Source organism: Haliaeetus albicilla, chromosome 26, assembly GCF_947461875.1.
Source record: "Haliaeetus albicilla chromosome 26, bHalAlb1.1, whole genome shotgun sequence".
Taxonomy (NCBI): domain Eukaryota; kingdom Metazoa; phylum Chordata; class Aves; order Accipitriformes; family Accipitridae; genus Haliaeetus; species Haliaeetus albicilla.
The window spans coordinates 6940615-6963606 of record NC_091508.1 but is presented as its reverse complement, the minus strand read 5'-3'; the positions used below and the strand labels follow the sequence as shown (position 1 = coordinate 6963606).

The following is a 22992-nucleotide window of genomic DNA, read 5'->3' as shown; positions in this document are numbered from 1 at the left end:
ACTCACTTTTGTGGGGTGACAGGGAGCCAGCCAGGAGATGGTAGGAGACATTGTGCGGTGCAGACAGGTCATCTGTGTCCCTGAGGATGCGCTGGGCTCCTTCCGGCTGCAGCATCTGGAGAACCGTGGCTGGGGCCAAGCCCCCAAGTTCCACCTGGATGGGAGCCGCAGGCAGCCAGGTCAGACCCCAGAGCACAACGCACACAAGTGAGCAAGGGGTAATGACAACAGGGGGACCCAGAAATGAGAGGGAGCCCCTGTCCTGCCTCCCAGCTCCTGGATCGGGGGGGAGGCCCATGTGCACAGGGCAACCCAGGGAGAGAATACAGAGCTGGGGTTTGGAGGTGATACAGTGCAGGGAAGGGAGCAGAGCTGGGGTGGGGGTCTGTGTGGGCAGGTGGGGACGGAGGATGCTCCAGTGCCCCTCCAGTGGGACATCAGTGGTGGGGGACTCACCTCCAGGGGATCCTGTTCCTGCCAGCTGCCCCCCTGGAGGAGGAGGAGGAGGAGGAAAGGAAGAAGGCTGCAAGTGCAGCTGTGACGGAGCGCTTCAGGGACCATCGCATAGCACCAGGCCGGCACGCTGAGGCCTGTGGGAGGAAGGGGCATGTCAGGTCAGGGCACAGCCCGGGAAAACCACCATCCCCTGGACAGGACAGTGGGGCGGCACCTGGATGCACCCCCAGGGCTGACCGCTCTGCCCAGGGCACCCAGGGACGTGCACCCAGGGGCAGCCATGGGCATCAAGAGGCACCCACGCACTGTTCTCTTTGGGCAGGCAGGGGCAGGACACCCCATCCCAGCCAGGAAAAAACATCGGCCAGGTACAAAATCCACCCCACCAGCTCTGCCAACATGCCTGCTGCCCTGCAACGCTCCGCACAGCAGCCCCGGAACTGGAGGCAGAAGCAATGCAGGTGACACACACCTCAGGGAAGGCTTTCAGGTCAGGGTGTTCCTGACACCCCAGGAGCAGTCACCAAGACCTCGGGACTTGGCACCAAACCCTGGGAAATGCTCAGGTCTCAAAGGAGCCTGGGCTGCTCTTCCACCATCACAAGGCCAAAGCAGCTCATCCAGCCTCTCCTGCCTGCCCTGCTCCCCGTCTGCCTCCTGGCAGCCACCGCCGCAGCTGTGCTCACCCTGTCGCAGCCACGTCCTTTGCTTAGTAGGACAAGAAAGCCATCCCCATGGCAGGGGGTGTGTCGCCTTCAAGGAGTTTGTACTGCCCTTGAGATATTTTATCTTGTGGCAGAGGCGTGGTAGGAGGCTAAAAGGCTCCTGTGTTCACCTGGGCTTTTTCCATTATAAATATGACCATGTCTGCCTTGGAAAAGAAGAAACTGGAGACCGAGCAAGTGCCCAGTCCGGTAGGGCAGACACAGTCAGCCCCATCCAAACTGCTTGTCGGCTTGGTCAAAGTGTCTTTGAATGCAAACATGTGGAGGAAAAGCCCTCCTAAGCTGTATAATAAAATGCTGAGAAAGCTGCCAGCCCTCCTGAATGAAGGTTGGGCTTTACCCAGGACTTCTCCTTAAACATCTCACTGCATCAACTGCCACAGATGCAGCGGACACTCCCAGCCCACCCACAGTCCCCAAACAGCAGAGCCGGTGCAGCACCTCTGTTGCCGCTGCCCTGGAGCGTGTGCTGGGCTTATTTTAAGAAGAAAACCCTGGTTTTCCTGCTCAAAAGTCCTTTGGGGGGGTTGTTAGCATCTCAACAGGGCAGTGCAGAGCAGGTCCCCCCAGTGCAGCAGCCAGTGCTGTCCTTGCCGCGCTGACCTCACCCAGGAATGTTGCTCGTTACTCAGAGATAAGCAATTAAAACAGAGCTAGCTGCTCTCTCCCAGGGAGGGTTGGGCTGAGCCATGGCCTTAGTGAGACCCATCTCAGTCAAGGAGCTTGAACCTAGCAGTGGCTGAGCTCTGGTTATTACTGGTTTTTCAAAGCACTCAGGGGGGACAACAAGCTCCTGGAGCTGATTAAAATCTCTGTCCAGGTCACAGCAGAAAGTGGGGAGAATTGGGGGTGCTCACTGCCATGGGCCAGGCCTATGGCCAGCTCTTCCCAAAGCCCCCCAGCCTCTCCTTCCCCTGCAGTGATGGGGGCACAGGCAGCTCGCTGGCTTAGCAGGGAGCAGCTTTAGGGACCCATCCTGAGCCACAGGGACATCACACCCTGAAGGTGAATTTCTGAGCCCAGACCTCCACGATCTGTGGTGCAGCACCGAGACCATGGCTTGAGCTGGGAACAGCAAGGCTTGGCAGCCAGCCACATGCTGGGCTGGGCGTATTTATACTCTGGGTGGCCAATGGTTTTTCTGGCTGCCGGGAGGGTGTCTGGCTGCCAGCGGCCCATCCTGGATGGAAAACAAGGTGCTGCTCCACACCCCCAGCTCCCACGGGCAGTGGTTTCATCCATGGAGCAGGGAGCCGGTGGGGAACAGGGGGTTGCACACACCTCACCCCTCCAGCATCGCTCTGCATTGCAGGCTTAACAGAACAGATGGTAACAAATGCTGCCCCATAATTAACCCCCGAATTGGGCTTTTGATTTTTGCCTCCATGGAGAAACAAAGCAGCCCAACCAGATGGGCACAACCAGGGCCCACACCACTGGGATGCAGCATCCTCTCAGCTCCTGCTCGGGGTGCCTCCACGGAGCATCCCTTTCCCCACTCCTGCCCCAGCACCTCATGCACCTTCCCCACAGCTCAGCACCCCAGTGGAGATGTCCCCAAAAGCCACCCCCCCATGGGGACACTGGGCTGGTAACCAGAAGGAGCTGGCTGCCGAGAGCCGCTCGCCCGAAGCCAGATAAACTCCTCTGCTTTGTTAGGAGACTCCTGGCCAAATGGGCTGCGTGACGCAGCAGCCATGAGTCAGTCCAGCAGCAGAGGGGAAGGAGAACAAGTAAATACACGGCCTCGGTCCCACGAGGCTGCAAGGAAGGGCCGGATGCTCCCCGCACGCAGGCAGCTCCAGCTGCTTCCTCCAGCACTAGGGAGAGTGGGGCTGTTTGCACAGGAGAACAACCAGGGCTCACCATCCCACTGCCAGAAGCGCCTTTCCACACTGGGGGAAACCGAGGCACAGAAAAAAGGCTGTGCATCACCCGGCGGGTTAAGCACCAGGTCTCCTGCGTCAAGGGCCAGTGTCCCTCACCCCATCCTGGTGGGGGTCCCGAGGATGGAGAGGGGCAGGGTGTAACCCAGTGCCAGAAATCGCTGCTTGCTCGAGCGGAGGACATCGCAAATTGTGGCAGCAGAAGCGCAATGTCCCCAATGGGCAAACAGCAGCCATTTGGGGCTGCGTGCGACGGGGCACTCCTGGACCCCCTGGGAGCCAGCCCGGGGTCTGGCCCCACACTCTGGGGGTGTGTCTGCTCCAAGGGCTGTCCCGCAGGGAGGAAGGGGGGGAAAAGCTGCATTTCAGTAGCGCAGGACTCTGGGAGCCAAAGCTTTAGGTCAACCCAGGTCTCCCACAGCCCCACAGAACAGGGGGCTCTCTGCAGGCAGCTTGGTCAGGGGACACTGGGGTCTGATCTGGTCCCTACAGCTGACAGCATGGGGACCACCAGACCACCACCCTGCCCTCACCCCCCCCCAGGTGACCCTGGCCCAGGGCACCCCTTTCCCATGCAGACCCATCCCATGACACCAGTGAGATGGCTCATGCCCAGCACCACTCTGGATGCACCCACCGAGGCAGCAGAGACTTACGGAGTGCACAGAGCCCGGCGTGTGGGTGCACAGCAGCAGCCAGGCAGCTTCGCTGTCTTGCCAGGGTGCTCAGCCGGGCAGCTTCCCCAGGGCCGGCCAGACTCTGGTTTCTCTCTCGGCAAAGCCCCACCCCGAGTCCTTGCCTGCCTCCTGCAGAGGAGGAGCGTCTGCTGGCATCCTCTGCCCCATGCTGGTGAGTGCTCAGTGAACCAGCGGGGCTGGTGGGGACCCTGGGCTGGATGGGGCGAAGGGGCCCCAGGCCCACTGCGGGAGTCAGGGCAGCCTCAGCCTCCCCCCCAGACTGGGCATCCCACAATGGCACTGGCTGTATCCCACCCACCTGCCATCTTCATTGGCAGCCCCAGTCCCCCAGGCAGTATCAGACTCCCCTGAGGGCTCTTGTCAAGCCCCAGCACCCCAAACTCCCGTGCAAACCTGCCACTTCAGTGGCACTGAGGTGAAAACACACTGTGTGCTGAGCCAGGAGCCTGGTGACGGAGCTGTCTCATCTTTTGCCCCCGTTTATTTTCCAGCCCTTTTGCTGAGATGGCAGAAACCTCCTGGGGCTGCTGAGCCAGAACTGCACTCCCAGCACCCTGGGCCAGGGCAAAGCTGGCTGCCAGGATCCCACCTGGGATGTACCCCACAGGGGCACCACAGTTTCCCCACACACCCCAGCTCCTCGCTGGAGTGTTGGGCATTGCAGCCCTGGCTGGGGACGAAGCTCCTTCCATCCTCGTCACCCAATGTGGGCCACACAGGGCCCTTCCTGTGACCCAGTTTGTCCCCAGCTTCTCCACCCTCCAAGCCTCATTCCTCTCCCACTGCTTCCCTTCTCCAGCCCCACAGCGGCAATGCAGCCCCGGAGCACCCATGACAAGTCACCCAAGAGCATTGCTTGCACACAGCTCAGAGCCAGGCACTCCTCTTCTCCTTCCAACACAGCAACTCACCCGCAGTGCCCAAACAGAGAAGATGACCCTTCCCTTCCCTTCTATCCTATCCTCCACATTTATCCACATGTAAACATCGATCCCATTTCCCTTCTCTCCTTGCTGGCCTGAACCTCTCCTACCTTTGGAAAGGCCCCAATGTCTCTTCTCAGGCTCTGTCTTCTATAAATCCCCCACAACACCTTCCAGCCCCAGCTCCTCACCGTGTGTTCAGATGGAATTGCTAGCCTCAGACACGTCTGCGAGGACAAAGGTGGCTGCAGAAGATGAGGTAGGGCAGGAAGCAGGCGATGGCACTTGGAGGGAGAGGAAGAGACACCCACAGGCTTCCGGATCCGCTGGCTTTCGCTTTTCCCATGCTGTTTGATTTTTAAATCCTTAAATTCCCATCATGGGATGCCAGTGGCTCTGTCCCCACAGGGTACCAGGGAGCTCAGTGGGGATGCCCTGCCTGCATCGGAGCAGGGGCAGTCCAGTATCTGTACCCAGGCAGGGGCTGTAAGATGCTGGGAGGGCCAAGGGAACTGGGACAGTGCAACACAGCAGAGATTTGGTGTTTAATCACACATGGCAAGGAAGACATGGGGCCTGGTGACTCACGTGGGACGTCAAAATGACTGGCAGCAGCTGCAGGATGGGCAGGGCTTTTCTTACCGCAGATGCCCCATGACTCCCATCCCTGCACAGGAAGGAACTGGGGCTTGGTCCTTCCTGCCCTCGTGGGAAGGAAGGGGAGGGGGGCCACAGCACCCAGCACAGCCCTGGGGTCCTCAACACTCACGGGTGCAACAGGCAGCCCCACCACGGAAACATGCCTTTCGGGAAATACACAGCACTGCTACAGGGTACAGCAGAGCCACCAGAATACCCCTTTGGTCCCCACATGCCATCTCAGGGTGCAGAGCTAGGGCAGAATTTGACCTTCCCCAGGCACATCCATGAGCCTGTCGGAGCGGGAAAGGAATCCCCAGCCAGGACACAGCCCCTGGTGCCCACTGCGATGTGGTCCTGGCTCCTCTTGCCCTCTAAGCAAGTCCCGCAAGCCCAGCCTGAGGCAGCCCATCCCCCCTGTGCTATAGGAAAAATCCCAAATGCTGGTTGGGGTGCTGGAAAAGGGCCCCTCCACCCATCCCCCCCTGTGAGGGCCACAGCACAGCCTCATGACCCAGGCACAACCGGGGCCCTGGCACCCAGAGCTGCCTGCAAACCTCCCTCTGACCCAAAATCTGGTGCTCATACTCTCTGCTCATTGAATTATTATTTTGTCTGGGGAATAGAGAAGTGTCTTAAATGAGGCTAAAAGGCACATTTTTGCTTGTTCTTGGAATAAACTGAAGAAGAGAGAGAAGTCCCAGATGCAAAGGCTGTTTTGAGAGGGGCATGTGGCTGTGCAGGCACAGACCCAGCCCAGGGGGCCAGGGAGGACCAGTCCCCCCAGCTGGGGCCAGAGCAGAGCACTGGGGTGGGACAGGCACAAGGGGACCCACCGCAGGTACTGGCCACCTTCCCCACAGCACCCAGCCCTTGCCCTGCCCCAGCTCAGCTCCCGTCTGACACCTGATCCCCAGCAAGGAGAAGAGCAGGATGAGGCCAGGGTCGTGGGCAAGCCTCCATGTTTCCCCTGGGGAAACCGGAGAGCCAGGCCGGATCCACTTACAGCCCCTTCCATTATTCAGGAACCTGAGCAGGACAAAGCAGAGGTAACCAGGGCCCCATGCAGCAGGGAGAGCATGGGGGCTCCAGCCATCATGATGCCCATCTGGTGCTCTGTTTCCACACCACTGGGGACCCTTCTGCATCATGTCCTACGGGAAAGAGTGATTATCTTACACCAAACTGCAGTTCCTCCTGCCTGGAGCCCTCGCAGGGACCACAAAGACCAGTTGTATCACAGCCTCACTGCATCCCACCCTGGAGAACATGGAAAAGGATTTTTTTTTGGCAGGGAGCCTTCAAGAGAGGCTGGGCTTGGGGGACACAGGGTGGAAACCCCCAATGCTTGGGGCTGAGGTCTGGCCAGGAGTCACTCACGTCACTGAGCAAACCTCAATGTGGAGTTCCCGGGTTCCAGGTAAGGGAGGAAGGGGAAAACCAGGGTGCCCTGCAGCTCTACACGTGGGCAAGCAGAGCCAACCTCTGCAGCATCTCCACTGCCTTACTGGCCTCCCCATGCAGATCACAACAGGTTCCTGATCCCTGCCAGTGCTGCTGATCAGCACAGCTCCGTCACTGGTGTCATTGTTAAGGTTTGCTACTTGCAAAGGAAAAGATTGAAAATTGTTCTTCAACATTTTATACATTTCAGCCTTTAAAAAGGCTGGCATGGGAGAGGCACCTCTTTGGGTTAGGGGCATCTGTCCATATTTAAATATCTTCGAGACCAGCAAGTCTGTTGGTAGCAGGAAACATCCCATCCACCTGCTTCCTGCCATTACAGCCTGTGCCACCTGCTCCAGCTGCACCACAGCTGCCCAGGGAGAGTTACAGGGCTGAAAGCCGTCTGCCATCTGGAGCGGGTGCTGCTGGAGTACCTCTGCCCCAGAACATTAAGCACATCCTGGACATACCGTATGCCTGATCAGAGCATATTTCTGCCTTCACAGATGTCAGAAACTTGCAGCCCTAAAATTTGTTCTGCATTTCTTCACAGAAGCAAGAGCAAGGCACAGGGTGCTGTGCCTGTCCCTACTCAGCTGGAGCAGCTCTCCACAGGTGAGGGCAGAGCTTTAGACAGACTCTAGCCTGCTCTGTCCTCCTGCCACACAGCCCTGAGGTGGACAGCAAACATCTCTGCCCCCACCCTCCATATCTTGTGCACAGCACAAGCAGCAATCACCAGGCACATGGTGCTGATGTCATCCTGCAAAACTGGAGTTTTCAGGGTAAGTACGCTCTTCAAAACACCTCCAGGTCTGCAGAAAACAGGCTGATTAAACAGACACCTCCCTAGGAGAGTGTACACCAGCCAAGAAGGAGCCCCTACCCAAGACAACAGATAACTGAGAAAGCTGACGATGTTTCAATTACTAAACTCCAGTGGAGAAACCACCACATCACCGCTGAGGACTTGTCACCAAGTTCAACAGTATTTAACCCCACCACAAAATGAAGACTGTTATTCACCCATTGCCCTGGAGCAGCTTCCTTCTGCACAGGCACTGCCGTGTTGCACAACACTCGGATAGAGTGCTGCAGCTGCAGCCTTCACACACACAACTCCACCGCTAACTTGCTGCCCTTTCTCTGCTGCACCACAAAGGCAACCACAACTCAGACCAGGCTCCACTATCATGGGAACCAGCTTCATTATCACAGCACATTTTTCTTGCCCTGTATCTCTACTTTGACTAACCTAGTTTCAAAACTTACCTGTTGGCATCAACATGTGTTCAGCAGCAGCAAAAAAGGGAACTGCAAGGCAGTTTTCCCAGATACGCTTGTTTGAAGTCAACATCACAGAGCCTCTAACATGGATCCAAGTTTGGGGTAGATGTCCTTGCTGGTGGTTTACAGAATGGCAGAGGAACATGCAAGAAACTCCTCACAGGCAGCTACGCAGGGATCATGGGGTATTTGCATATTAAATTCAAACTGAGATGGCAGAAATCCCTCTCCTTCCAGAAGCTTCACTAAACATTATAGATGGAAAAGTGCTCAGTTACTCCTGCTTGAGACAAGATCTGATGTGAAACAGGATTGAGGAGCTAATCATCAATAGGCAGCAAAACTCAGCCCAGGGTTACTATTTCCACTGTTGCTCACCTGCACTCCAGTACCTCCTCTGCCTGCCACCACTCCTCCATGAGACCCTCGTCTGTCAGCAGCAAGATGTTCACCCGCTGAATTAAATCTCCAACCCAATTCATTCCGGACACGACAGACTGTGCTCTTCACAGGCCCAGCCTCTATGCCCCTCTCCCTTCTCAGTCAACCCAGAGCCACAGAAAGTTTCAGGGCTGCTCCTTCCTCACAGGAATTAATTTGTTTAGTCAAAAGCCAGATCACCAATTGCTTCCGGGCTTTCCAGTATCAACAGGCCAACACTGCTCCACTACTCTTAGAAAAGACAGAGAGTCAAAGTCCTTCATCACTGCTTCAGTTATTTTAGTTTATCCCATCCATCTCCTCTCCCTCCGTTTATCTTCTCTGAAAAGCACCTTCTGGTTTTAAAGGTTTCGATCTTCTTTTCAAAGAGGAAACATCAGTGTGAGAACCTGGAGTGTCTTTACAGTCAAGAAAGACTTTTGCCTTACAAATCCTCTTTGAAGTAATTTCTTTGTTTGATCATTTATGCTTTTTTCTTTCCCTAAACTCGTATCTGTTGGACTGTGAATTAGCATTATTGTTGATCACTGCTGCTTTGCTTACTGCTTCTCAGACACTGAAATATCACACTGTGTTTGAATGCAATCATGCTGCAATAAAACAAACATGGATTTTGTTTGTAAATTTTTTCTGGTCATATTAAAGCTGGAAAGCAAAACCTCCTGCTTCTTCCCGAACAACAGAAAACAGGACCACTTTCATTAGCACCAAAAGGATTTTAAATGAACAGTTCCAGGGACCTCCTTTCAAATCATAAAACGTGAATTTTACATAAAAGTGTGTTTACAAATAGTTTCTGCTTTACACTCAGCTCTGCCCATCACTGACCAGAAGTTATATACATACAGACTAGCTCAGTAGCTTCAATCACTTGCAAGGAGACTGCAGAATTTATTTAAGAAATAAAAATAGGATTTCCTGATTCCTAGAAACTCTCTTCAGCCTGCCAGATATTGTCACCTCCCAGCTCCTGCAGACACAGGAGAGCACTAAGCTTTTGGAGAGAAGGGGTACTGTGGGTGCCACCAATCCAGGAGCCGCACACTATGCACAGGGTCCAGCACAACCTGCACTCCTTGGTCAAGGCGTGGTTTCTTGCCATTGCGAACTGGGGCATCCTGGAACACCAGGCGCACACGATGATGCCTCATGTCTGTGCTCACATTGATGGTGAACTGCAAGAAAAGAGACCAGGAGGTGCTTCAGAAAATCAAAATGATGAATAAACAGAGTTTGTAACAGTACATTTTTAGATATATTTTTTTTTTTTAGTTCTTCTAAATTGTACAAGTCTAAGGTATTTCAGGTGCTGGCAGCGTTACACTCTGAATCTACAGCACTGGTTTCAAACCAGTTCTCTCTAGCTGGCAACCCCAAATAATAATGCTAGAAGTGAACCTGAAAGCAAGTGGCTGTCAGAGGAAGTCTGAAACTCACTGCCCTACTCTTAAGTGAAGCAGACTGAACCTTTCTCGGGCACAGGCCACTTCTCAAATCCTGACTTATAAGTACAGCCACACGTGCTGCCCCATGCTTTACCACTGTTCTTGCCTAAGCACACCTGCTCTGCTGATGTCTGGAGCTGAGTTTCTGTAAGTTGGCTCAACAGCTGCTCTTCCTCCCAGCAATCAGCAGTCAGGGACCATATACACATTGGAAGAGTTTGCTCATATAGGTTTTTGCTCTCAGAATTTATTGCCATAATGTAAGGAGGTATTTTCTTGAGGGAAGACTTCCTCTTCTCCTGCATCCCTAACTCTTGTACCCTGCCGGAGTACTGACAACTAATCTGCCCCAAGATGCTGCACAACCACAGCTCCTTACAGATTCTCTACATCATCTGTATTTGCTGCACCAAACAGGGAAGAGCTGATGGAAATGCAGAAGCTAAACCAAGGAGATCCTCAGCACTTCCTCTTAACCTTAAGATTCCCAGAATTGGTTTGTTCATGCAGCAGTATGATTTACACAACACCAAAGAGGTGTCCTCTTCATCTCCTTACAGAAACTACACATGCAAAGTTTGCCTGGCAGATTTCTCAAGCACTTACCAAGGTAAATGTCATACCCATGACTATTGGCACGAATATGAAGTTAAAGGTGGTGATCTGCAGTAGACAGCAATCCTGATCTGGATTTGTATGGACTTCTTCATACTGAATTGGTGGCTGAAGACCTTTGCAACACTTGCTCTTAAATCTGGGAGACTTGAAAGAAAAAGAGACTTACTTAGCTAAGCAGGAACCTATGATGAGAGTTTGGCTGCTTCTCACTGATGCTGACTAGCAGGTTCTCACCGTAGTCCCACATGTTTGGACAGAGCACTACGTGAACAACAAATAGCCATCACTTGGGACAGACAATTTGCAGGACCATTTCTTTAGAGGGGAAAGCTGCAGAATTCCCAAGGTTGCCTGAAACTACTTCCTTCTCCTGAGACCAGTTACTGGAGGTTTTCATTGGCAGTGTTGGCTTTCTTCCCTTCTCTGGGAAATCTTTCCAAGGGTAAAACAAGAAGTTTTAGATTTTGGTCTACATTTTGATCACTAAAGTGGTCAAATAGTCTGGTTTTTGGTAGTAATCAGTAGCAATGACCAAAAGATTAGATTATTTGGGGTAACAAATGATTCACATCTTACAGTGGAGAAAGGATACCAAATGAGGAAATAAAAATGTGGGATTCTAAATGTCTTGGTAATACAGACTGAAAACAGAGTGTAGTTTCAGAATGTGCTTTAGTTTATCATAGGAGTCAGAGTTTCCATTTATGGCCTGAACACATAAGAAGTTTCCACCTTCCTTTCTACCACCCAGAAAAATCATTACTGCCTCAAAAAAAGTCACAGCCATTCTCATTCTTCTTTCATACCTGCTTTTTGAACTTGAAGTTGAATTCCCACATTGCTTCTTGTCTGTTCCCTTCAATCTTTTTGCACCAGAAAAGCAGACACTGCGGTGGAAAAAAAAAAAAACCAGAAAACAAACACAAAATTATTAAACCCTTAAAGGCACCACTTTAAGTAAGTTTTAGCAGAGCATAAAGGCTTCCAATTACAAATGCAATTACATAGGAGCAGTTAGGAGCCATTTATTCAAATGAATTATGTTCAGAGAACACACTCAGCAGTTTAGGTCTCCCAGTTTCAAGTTGGCCAACTCATCATGCAACTGGATGATACAACATGTAGCCACTGACGTGCTAAACAGAAAAATCCTGTTGCACACTTTGTCCCTTTAGTAAGGCAGAGATGAGCAGTACAGATTCACCCGTTTCCTCCCACCCACCAAGAACTCCCTTTAAACCGGGCTCCAAACAAGACTAAAGCAAGGAACAGCTGAAAACAGAATAAGGATCAAGAAGGAGAGAATCTAGAGGGAAATGCAAAGACTAATACATGAGCTATGAGGTGACAGATGAGAAAGTTCCTAAGCCACTGTGGTGTCAAAAGAAGGTCTTGACATCACTAGGCACTGACTGTCATACTTCAGAGTATAAAAACACTGCCAGGATAGCACAGTCTGATCAACCTACTGTCCCTTTTTTAAAAGAAAATGAGAAAAGGGCCTCAAACAGCATCAGAGGTAATCAGCACTGCCCTCCCATGCAGACATACACCAGGAGTCCTGCAGTTTAATCCAGTTATCACTGTGTGGTCCACAGGATCCATCCCAGCATGCAGCACTCATTCTAGAGCAGGAGACTCAGCAGAATTCCTGTATTAAACTGAGTAGGAGGGAAACTCCCTGCCTACCAGTGAGTAGAAGCAACTATCCTTCAACAGCTGAGAAAAGAAGCTGGCAAGTCAGTCCAGCCATCACTGAAAGTGTTTCCACACCACAGACACCAGCCCACCACAGCTGGTCTTATCTTTTAACAGTGTCAGCAGGAAAAGAAAGAATAATATGGTTAAAGACAACTCCTCATGATCCATACACAGTCTCTCCCATGCCGAGAAGGCCTGATTGGTTGCAGTGAAGTACACATTTCATTTCATTCCAGAATAGCGTGACCCCAAATGAAACAAAGCCAGAGCTAGCCTCCACCATGGGGGCTCCATAATTAGAGACTACAGGTGATACGAGACCCTTTACTTCAACTCTGAGTCATGTCCATAAACAAGAGTCCTTAAAGGACCTTTATCTCAGCAATCTTCACGAGGTGAACAACTATGCTATGTGGAGTCAAGCTCAGAAACACGTGTCAAGTAATCTCCACCTGGGAGAAGGTAGCCCTCTTTTTTTTCTGATAAAAACATTCTCCAGATCTTTTTTAACTAAGGTAAGCAGCAGATGCTGCTGAGTTTAACTCCACCATCAGTGGCATTTGTAGTTCACCTGCAGAGACAGCCTGGTCTAGCAACTTGTTTGGTCATGGCAAGTAGTGAAGCACAAAATGGTCAGTACCTCCTAAGGGGCAGAGGATGTCGTCCGCGGGTCAGCCGTCCTGCCCTTCAGACGCGCCGTATGGCCTGCCGCTCCACCAAAAATAATGGGGGTGTCTTTAAAGGGCAAACACTTCTGCTGACACCATAACGGCTCCAGTGTCCCACACAAGCTAGGCTAGGGAAAGAAAAAAGGAAATTAAAGAGGAAAAGCTAGATTTGATAACACCCGGGTCTGGGGTCTCCTCTTGCCACATGCAGTTTATGTAGGCATTTGCCATTAGTTTCAAAGACCCGTAAAGGTATAACCAAAGCCCATGAAAGCAAGAACATGGGGAGGCAACGTCAGATCCTCTTCCATACCCACTGTGCTGAAGCATATCTGTGCACAGTAACACAGGTGGAGCTCCGAGTCTTGCAATGCAGTAGTACAGCAAGACCAGACTCAGGATGACTCTTTTATGCTCCAAGGGGTTAGGTCAAACCTCTACTATTCTAACAAAGCCTTGTCACTATTTAATTTCCTTTTTTAAAAGCTGAACAATAAAAGACTGCACTTCAAGAATCTTCCTCAAACCGTTAGTACAGTAGAAGCGCTAGCAGTGGGCACCAAAGCCGTTATGATGTCAACGTGAATGCTTCCAAAATGCTGACCCTGACAGCATCACCTCAGGGTTTCTAGCTTTTACAGCCACGCTACCAGATCCGAGCAGTGGTAAGAAGTTAGACTCAGAAGGACTAAGGTTAAGTTGGAATTTCCTAGAAATGTTTTGCTTTCTATTTTTTAAGAAAGATAATACCCAAACCGGGCATTCAGGAAGAGAATGAAGAGCTCTGGATGCAGAGATAAGACTACACACAGAACTGTGTGCTTTTCTCCTGCTCTGCAGCACCACCTGCTTGTGTTACTGCTGGATGCTCCCTAAGCAGTATGACTTTTTTTTCCAGTATCCACCCAGGGAGAGGAAGAAAGAAAGGTGCGACATCACATACAGATAGATGAGGTTGCTCTATTTTGCATGGAAAAGAAAGTACAACTATTGAACCAAAACCACTTCAGTTTGGCTCCAAAAACCTCATTCAACAGGTTTTTGACTTTGGATTTGGAGGGCAGAGAATTCACATTGTTGCTTAAATTGCTCACAGAGTATCAGCCAGTTGCAAGTTAAAACCAAACAAGAGACACAAAGGCATTTCAGAGTTAATGGTCAACAGCAATTAAGAAGGAATGGATATGCAAGTGCTCCAAGCTGGGATAGCAAAGGGAATTGCCTGCCCACACCAGAGACAAACCCTTTACAGCCCAACACAACTGCAGCCCCAGTCCCAAAGCAGACATTGGCTCTGCACATTTGCCATGCTCACAACCTCACTACCCTCCCTCGCCCAGACACCAAAGACGATGGATGACCTACAGGAATGTAGTATGAAATGACTCCCTTTCAGAGGCTATCAGTGTCACTTCTGATCTCTCCAGATGCCTGCTATGGAGAAAAGATGTATTCTGGCAGACAGTGTCAGAATAAAGCAGAAGATATAAAAGCTGATTCTACTGCAACCTCCTTTCAGCAACAAATTTGCAGCGGAGGAGGGGAGAGCTGCAAATATCCCTAGCAGTTCTGACATTCAGTGAAGCAAATGCCTTTTTGCTGATTACAAAGATGTTGTGGTAGGACTTAGGCAGAAGTTACCCAGAAGAGTAACTAGAATCCTCTGCAGTAGCAACTATACAGATACAAGTAACCAGCATACTTTTAGAAATCATTATTCAGAGTTAGTAATCATCCTACACCCAAGCTTCACTGGCAACCATCTAAACATCAATTTTTCTTCTAGAAAGAGAACAAAAAAACCAGAAAGAGCAACATCTCAGACATATCCAACTTCCTTAGTGATTCCACTTACTCTGGAATTTTTTAAAGTGCTGGGAGTACTGTCTGGAATAGCTGGATTCCTGGAGACTCGAGATGCAAAAGGCTCGTACATGTGGTACAGTGACCGGATGACACACGCACGGAGACAGTGCAGCTTCTCCATGGACTCTGGCCGCAAGCGGAGAGGCAGGTACGCATCCAGACTGTAGTGCCTGAAAAGCCAACAACAAAACCCAACACTTGCTGAAGGGTCAGAATGCCAGAGATGTGCAGAAGAGAGCTATGAAGAGATCAATGTTGAGAGAAAACTGAACATCTGATTGATCAGAGGACCTCTTGTCAACTCTGAGTGCTTCAAGGGTGTTGTACTGCTCTACATGAAAGCAAATGACAGTCTCAAGGACTTTACCTGCATCAGACAGGTTTCCAGCATACACATAAGCATATCATGCTACAAGCCCCCAATAATTCCTTGCACATACTTTGCCCAGAGATACCAGATGGTGTTTTAGCTGCAGGATGCACAATGGCCTGCAGAATCCTGCAGGTTCTCAAGGACTCACTTTAGCTGACCCTGACTGCATGCTTGCACGCAACTGCCTGAGCAGTCTGAATGCCTGCGCTCAAGGGTCATTCTTTGCTCAGATGCCAAAGGAGCCTTCGCTAGGAAACTTCACACTAAAACAGGGGCAAGGATGACCATGGCTGCTATTTGCTCTGTACTCCTGCTGCTTGCGCCTCCTGGGCAACAGATATAGAAATGCAAAGAAAGTGTTCTGTCCTGAAGGAAAGTCCAAGTGACATACACCAGGACAGAAGGCTTTGTTTCAAGTTTTGACCACGTCTTTGCTCTTCTTCTCTTACTTTATTTGTAACTTACTTCTGCCACCGAGACAGCTCCAAAACGCCTTAGCACATGCCTTAGCTTCTCTCAGGCCACCCTAATTACAGGAAGGTGGCCATGATCAAAGCTTGACGCAGGGTAAGTTTTCTATCAGTGATGTTTGCCTGTCTTTCAGTAAGGTAACGGTGCTGAACTTACCGTAAGCACTTGGAGTGCTTTACACACAAAGCACACTGTCAGACAGGAGCGTGTAGGCCACAAGAAGCAGAAAAGCACACGATGCTTTGAGATTTTATACAAAGCACACAGGAATATGCCACACAGATCCATTTCCAGATCCAAAGAGGATGCAATATACCACAACCCCTTGCCAAATGAGGCCCGCAACACCATGTCAATACGCAAACATTATAGGACCCTAGCTTATAGGGAATTATTCCCTTATTTACAGCTCTGCAGCCAGCTGATCACTGCTGAAGCCTCCTACAAATAAAACTCTCTAGAGTCTCACCTTCTGTAGAGCCTGGTCCAAAAGGCAGCAGTGCAGGTGACAGTCCAGGCTTTCTTGCAAATCAAAGAAAACCGGACAATGTCTTCAGGGCGAATGTAGGAAGCCAACAACAGCCAGATATCAATTGGGTATTCTTCTCCGCCACCCCCATCAGGATTTTCTAAATGCAATGAAGGTATGTTAGTTTAGTAAATAACCTCTTTTATCAAGTCACATCTAGAGGCGTGTGCTTTACTACCGGTAGCACAGAGTAAGCAGCTGAAATATGTATATACACACAGTCAGCAAAACAAGCCCAAGTTAGTACAACTTCATTATCACTGCTACTGGTTTTCGTCAGCATGCACTTGCCCATCCGCACAACCATTACACTTTCCCTTTGCTGGATACATGCCATCATTTATCCCTGCTGCACTGTTTGCACAAGCATGCAAAGTGAAAGATTCAAAGAATAATTCGGGCTGAAAGGGTTCTCTGGAGGTCTCTAGTCCAAACAGCCCAGCTCGAAGCAGGCTGAATTAGATCATTTTGTTGAGGATCTTGCCCAATCAAGTTCTGACTGTATCCAAGGATGGAAACTCCACAGCCTTTCTGGACCCTGTTTCAATGCTTGACCCTTTCACAGCTGAAACACTTAAGTGGAGAAATAAAAATTGGATGGCAAATACAGAGGCAACTTTATGTAAAGGAGGGCCAGGCTCATACATTTTTATCAAAACTGTTTTGACTGTCGTCAAAAAATGCTTTACACTAGAAGTCCCTGAACATTAAGACATTGCCAAGCTTGCCAAGTCTTTGTTCAAATGGTCGCAATATTTTTGTAGGAGCTCTGCTAAGGTGGGCAAGCAATTCTCTTCTTCAACTGGCTAATCAGCTGCTTTTCTTAAATCTGTAATTTCATTAAAGCTTCCTGGATGGGAAACTTTTAATGCAATTCAGATGAACAGAATGGCCTGTTTTCGCTCTCAAAGGTGTCAGAACTGCTCGACCAGAACTGAAGGTTCAGAAACTCCTTTCATTCCTGCGGTGTTTTTAACACCACATGTTTTTCCACAGACATTGCTCCAACTTTAGGAGAAAAAAAAAAATTAAAAAACATAAATAGCTAAACAATACCAAGCATTAGGAACATGAAGAAAGGAAAAAGAAAACATACAACTTGTACACAGTGCTAACCGAAAACACTGCTATGAGGTTTGTGAACAAGTGGCATAAAGGAGGTGTTTAAGAACTTGAAGGTGCCAGACCTAATCCTGAGACAGCAGGTTAATAACAAAGGGCTGTATTTTATCCTCATGTGATAATTGCTACGGTCGTTGCCAAAGAAAGCTCTGGATGTGATCACTTCCCTACATCACTACAGATTTATGGCAGGCATAGCCACAATGGGCTGTAACATCCACTTTGCTGTTTCAGCTCTGACTCAAGAAGCCATCAAACTACACAACTGCTGAAAGGCAGAGTGCAGTCAGAAGCATCATTGGTCTATTACATTTTTTCTTCCCTAAACATGTAGCAGAAATAAGTAAGACAAGGTTGTCGTAGAACAGAATACTGACTTTCCAGACTCATAACTCCTGTAACTCTAGCCACTCAGATATTCTTATTTACCCTGGATTCTGAAAGATGTCTTAATAAAAGAGATTAAACTCCTATCCCAGAGGAGTACTGTGCACCTACAGTCCATGGTGGATGTTGATGCATTACATAACTTAGTATCAACATTAATAAAGTTAAGTTTTTCTTAAGCTCAAGAAACCAAGCTAAAATTTGTTTCTCAACTTGAAAGCAATCTGTTAATAGAAACTCCTGCAGGATTCCACAGTGCAGCAGAACAGTTTGCTCCTTACACTGCATTGCGACTTGCTTTCTATAGAGTTGCACAAAGTGTAAATGCTGAAGGATACATTTCCCTGGAATTAACTCACTATGATGTCACCAGGGCCAAATTCACTTGCCTGCTGGAAGAAGAGCCCTCTAAACTCATTTGTAACAAACCACAGCCTTGGAAACATCCGGAAGACAGAGCTTGGATTTTGCCAACAAATGCATCACGGACAGCAGCGTTGTTTTTTCTCCAAAGCAAACCCTGCTTTCACCAAGATGAAGTAACATGTCCAGTGGCAAAGTTTCACAACTCTTTCTAAGAGCAGCATTCATTTACCAAGATTGAGAAAAGTTTACTGAAAGCAACGAGCACTCAGGCTTTGATTTCATGCCCAAGGCTCTGCCTTTGTGAAAAGACACCACTTCTGACCAAGTCCCAGCAGATTTAAAAGTGATTTAACCCTTGGCATTTCTTTGTGCACATACAAGTTGCAGAATGCCCCGCAGAGCCCCGTGACTAGCCTGTAAATAAGCAAGCACTAACATCACACACAGAAAAGATGCAGAAGCAGCCCACACAGAGCCCCCCAGGAGAGGCTGGCGACCATACCTTTGTGCCTTTTGCTCTTCTTTTTTCTAGACGCAGCTCGCCCATTGATGCTTTCCTTTGTATCCATTTCATCGCTGCTGTCGCAAGACTCTCCTGACACAGAGAGAACTTCCTCAGCAGGAACACACGAAGCTTCCAAACCACAGAGGGATTTTACTAGAATGACAAGCAACGACACAGTAACTATACTAGCAGAGAGAAAAAGGTGATCCAAGTTCAGGAGATACTTCAGTGGAACCACTGCCACAGCCACTGCTAGGAATGCTAACTGCATTAAAGCTTTCTGGTGAGTGACACAAGCAAGTAAATCCTGGGCCCGAGGATTACCTTGTCAGAGAAAGATTAGCAGGGGTGAGTGAATTGGAAACATAATTATTTAGCTTCGTGTTTTAAAGAATGAACAATGAGGACGATTACCAGCACATTATGCAGATGATCCCATCGGTTTAGCTGAAGCTGTTTACAGTTCTGAATAAAACAACAGGTTCTTTTTCTACAGTGCTAACTGGTTCTCCTGCATACCAGAGCTTCCTAGCATGACCACCGTCCAGCCTGTATAGAGCCAGCACCTACTCTGTAATTGTTGTATGAACAGAGAAGATACGCTCCCTTCTCCACAGGATAAAGAGATCCTGTGGCCAATGACACACAATCCATCAGCGATATAACTCAGTGCCAAGCATACAGGAGCTCCACTTATCCTAGAATTTAGTGAAGGGAAAGACTCTGGCCTGATGAAGAAAACAGCAAGTCGAATCAGTTGGGTTTTTTTTTTGTTCCTCCCTCTGGTGAGATGTTTAGACCCATCCCTGTTATGAAATATTATTTTTAAAACTTGATCTGTCAACTGAGGGCTCACTGGGGCAGAAAAATCCACATGAAGCAATAATGACAGTCTTGAAAAAGAAAGGTGTGGTCCTACGTTACAGCTGCATGAGGCACTGTCATAGAGAGACCAGCATTGTAACAGCATTACCAATGCTTTGCCAATAGTCTGGAAAATTCATCCAAGAATGTTGAATTTCAACCTAATGCACTGGGTGAAAAAAAGGACTTCTACCAAGAGGCACCTAACCATGCCAGAGGAGGCTTGCACTGCTTGAGCTTTTCTAACCTAGCACAAACTGCAGCCCAGGAAGGTTTTATACATCATAGTTACAGTCATCAGAGCCACTGGAGAGCAAGACGTGCTATTTGAATTAAAGGGACAGAGTAGCAAGAAAGAAAAAAAAAAAAATCAGGAACTGACCATAAATAAATTCAGGTGAGAGATGTTCTCATTTCTAACCACAGAACAAGGTTCTGAAACAGTAAAACAGCAGATGGAAGGAGAGTCTTAAGATAGAGCTTGACTATACCCACTGACTAGAGATACTTTCAGTGCTTTCCTAAACCAGTTCTACCTCACTTTGCACAGTTTACTCCGTAAACTGTATGCATTCATGACAGTGATATCCCTCACTGTCAAATTGTACTGCCCTCTCTACATGACCTTTTACAGTCAAAAATAAAGAGAAGTAGATGGCAACACAAATAGCAGTAAGTTATGACATCAAATACAGCCAAGCAAGAGAGGACAACTGACAGAGACTCAGAGAGGGGTTTAGAAAAAGAAACCCTCACACTCTGCAAAGGAAAGATCAACATCTGAGTTGACAACACAAGTCTATTCACACACTGAATCACACTGCATTGCAATCTTGCAGAGAGGCACCCTCTCGTCATCTCACAGCCATAATCTCCACCCCATCCCTGGGGGTTAGGGATGGGGAGGAAAAAAGCTCAGGAAAATTCCACCTGGCCTTTGCTCCCCTCTCTGTGAAGCTCCCTGCTCGCTGGCAGTCGCAGCGATGTTTACTTGGAGCCAAGAGACAGGAGGTGAGCAAGGCCAAAGGCTAAAGCTCCCTGGGCAGAGGCTGCCGTCTCCTCCTGGCTGCCTGCTGTCCCCATGCCATGGCAAGCTGCACCAGATGAGGCCATAGCATGCGTCATGACTACACCAGATAAGGCTGTAGCACAGCCCTGGGGCTGGGGAGGAGAGATCCCGAGGATCCCAAGGACCCCGGTGTAAGGAAGGGAAAGCCCCAGTGACTCAGCCCTGCAAAGACCTGAGAAAAGGGTGAGCAGGGAACTGCTGTGACCTAGAGTCATCTAGATAGCGTGGAGGTGAGCCAGAAACAGAGCAGGATTTTAGGAGAGGGGTTAAGCTGGCCAAAGCAGGTGATGCTGGATGTGAGGACTCAGGGTGGGGCAGGAAGGAAGAAAAGACAACAGAGTTTGCCAGGTATGATGCTGAAGTGCAATACTTTGAGGCAGTGCCTCAGAAAGAATACACAAGGGTCAACAGGAGCAGGAATGGGAAGGGAGAGGCCGCCAGCCTATTAGAAAGGAGGCAACAAGAGGGAGGTGCCCTGATCTTAAAAGCTTGTGAAGTAGGGCTGAAAAGGATATTCACCAGCACCACTGCCCTGTACAGTTACCCCATGACAGGCATTCACGCAAAGAACATATTTTCGTTAAATGGGTAAGATTTCAGCAACATAACAAGAGTTTTCCTATACAAAGGGTTCAGCTATCACTGTCAATGTAATAACATTCATCTCCAACAAGTGCAACCAGCTACATTTAAGAGTCGATGCCTAAACATTAACATTTCTGAAGCAAACAGGGCGTGTTAGTTCAGACTGCTCCAAGCAGCTAAAAACCAAGGAGGAAGTAGATAACAAAATATTTTAGTACCTTTCCTGGAAACTGCTTGTTTATACAGTTCACCAGGGGAACAGCAACACCCTCAGAAGACCTCCTTGCAGCTTGCAGCACAGGGTGGGAACATGTTTGCCAGAACTATCATAACCTTATTCCCACTGCAAAGAATTTTATCTGCTAATAAAATTGTCTACAGTTTTATATGAGGTAATAAAGACTCCTATCATGTTATTTTCTGCTTCAAGCAGGAGATAACACCCAACGATTAGTAGGAAAGGCCTTCCATTTCAGGCACTAACAAAGACTCAGCAATTCTTACTGGACTTCCAACAGGCTTTCTGCAAAACCTCTTGTCTAAGATCCTAAACACCTGATTCTGCAGAGGAACACAGACTCATTTTCAGGCACTAAATGAGACAGATTTTCTCAGGCCACGGAAGGGGAGTTTCCCACGTCATGCAGGGGCCAGCAAAATGGGGAGGCAGCCTGGGGAAGGCAGGGTCCCCAGTATAGACTCACCTTCCTGCTGAACTGCATTGGCCACAGCTTTTTTCACCCGTCCAGATTTCACGACAGCTGGGTCTGAGTTAGCATAATCTGCCACCGTCACTGTAGGAGAGTCGGGAAACAGGGTGTCAGCAGGATTATGGATTATAGGGGAGGGGATAGAAGGTCTAAGAGCCACGATCCCTCAAGGGGACGCTCCTGATAGGAACAGAGGCTTGAGCAGGAGGTGCACAAGCAGAAGGAGCCCCGGCAGAGAGGTGCAGGCCAGGAGCCCCCAGCAGGCCTCTACCCCAGCCCACCAGTCTACCAGGCCCAGGGGATGTACCCCCTGCCCAGCCCAGCCCAGGTCTCCCTCTGCCTCCACCTCCACCAACGCCAAAGCCCGCACCCCCCCCTCACACACAGCCTAACTCAAGCCCGGCTGATCCTCTAGGCCCAGGCTCCTCCTTCACAGACCAAGACGGCTCATTCCCAGCCCAGGCCAGATCCCGCCACCTCCAGCCGGAGGCAGCTCGCTCTCCCGCTCCACAAGCCCGAGTGGGCCCGGCTCACCTCCCGGCTGAGACTGGACCCCTCCTCACCTCCCCTCACCCAGGCCAAGCCCAGGCCCCTCGGGCGAGGCCACTTTGTCCCTCAGGCCCCAACCCAGGCCCAGCCCCTCCTCTCCGGCCAGAGCAGGCCGTCTTCCCCCGCTAGGACCGGGCCCCGCTCCCCTCGGTCCCCCCCCTCCCCGCCCCCGGCCCGGCCCGGCCCGGCCCGGTCCTCACCGCGCTCGGAGCACACGTCGTCGGCCCGGAACTTGAGGCGTTTGCGGGCGCCCCTCTTGGGCATGGCGGCGGCGTCGGGGCGGCCGCGCGGGGCCATGTCCCGCCCGGGGCCGCAGCGGGGCCGCGGGGACAGCGGGGACAGCGCCGCCCCCGCCCGCCCCGCGCGAGACCATGACGTCACCCGGCCGCGCCGCTGCCGGCGCGCCGCTCTAACGTCACGGCGGCGGGCGCAGGGCGGGTAGCCCTGTGTGCTGTCGTTGGGTGACCTCCACCCACCCGCCCCGGTTTTCCCAGTAAGAACAGCCCCGGTACTGGCGGGTAGCCGCCCCCCAGTCCTCACGGTAACGAGGCCCCTGGGGGGGATTCTTCCCCCCCCGCCCCCCAGTAACGAGGGCCTCTGAGGCAATTGTCTCCTCAGGGTAAGGAGGGCACTTGAGGGGATTTCCCCCCCCCAGTCCTTCCA

The 22992-nt window shown here is 50.2% G+C and overlaps 2 protein-coding genes and 1 long non-coding RNA gene across 6 annotated transcripts in view; 1 reads left to right on the top strand and 2 right to left on the bottom strand.

Annotated features, from left to right (window-relative positions):
• LOC104322250 (alpha-1,6-mannosyl-glycoprotein 4-beta-N-acetylglucosaminyltransferase-like) overlaps positions 1-8285 on the bottom strand; it is a 10786-nt gene extending 2501 nt beyond the window's left edge. The window contains exons 1-3 of one of the 4 annotated variants that reach the window (XM_069771469.1): positions 8046-8285; positions 457-590; positions 7-154 (exon numbers count right to left, since the gene is read on the bottom strand). In XM_069771469.1, the coding sequence (XP_069627570.1) occupies positions 7-154; positions 457-590; positions 8046-8205 (442 nt within the window). In that variant the 5' untranslated portion in view covers positions 8206-8285. Of the gene's footprint in view, positions 1-6; positions 155-456; positions 591-3704; positions 3842-4798; positions 6857-8045 lie in introns of those variants that run through there. The other 3 variants (XM_069771471.1, XM_069771470.1, XM_069771472.1) reach the window with 3 other exon arrangements.
• Positions 1-9125, top strand: part of LOC138682093 (uncharacterized) — a 12847-nt gene extending 3722 nt beyond the window's left edge. Inside the window, exon 2 of the long non-coding RNA XR_011322306.1 lies at positions 7327-9125. This is a non-coding gene — a long non-coding RNA (uncharacterized lncRNA). The remainder of the gene's footprint in view (positions 1-7326) is intronic.
• A 243-nt stretch (positions 9126-9368) lies between these two features.
• On the bottom strand, positions 9369-22781 carry TMEM183A (transmembrane protein 183A). The gene is made up of 8 exons (XM_069771477.1): positions 22530-22781; positions 21775-21864; positions 18550-18705; positions 16113-16272; positions 14789-14969; positions 11371-11451; positions 10553-10708; positions 9369-9676 (listed from the first exon to the last, which is right to left on the bottom strand). Exons 1-8 carry the CDS (start codon positions 22624-22626, stop codon positions 9491-9493), a joined length of 1107 nt encoding a protein of 368 aa, XP_069627578.1. The 5' UTR covers positions 22627-22781; the 3' UTR covers positions 9369-9490.
• Between the last annotated feature and the right edge of the window lie 211 nt (positions 22782-22992).

What these genes read in the sequence shown, in the direction of transcription:
- TMEM183A (XM_069771477.1), bottom strand. Translation starts at nt 22,626, where the DNA reads ATGGCCCCGCGCGGCCGCCCCGACGCCGCCGCCATGCCCAAGAGGGGC. An exon ending in CAATGCAGTTCAGCAGGAAG is followed by an intron (nt 18,706 to 21,774) that starts GTGAGTCTATAC and finishes TTGTCATTCTAG; the next exon opens with TAAAATCCCTCTGTGGTTTG. An exon ending in GAAGAGCAAAAGGCACAAAG is followed by an intron (nt 16,273 to 18,549) that starts GTATGGTCGCCA and finishes CATTGCATTTAG; the next exon opens with AAAATCCTGATGGGGGTGGC.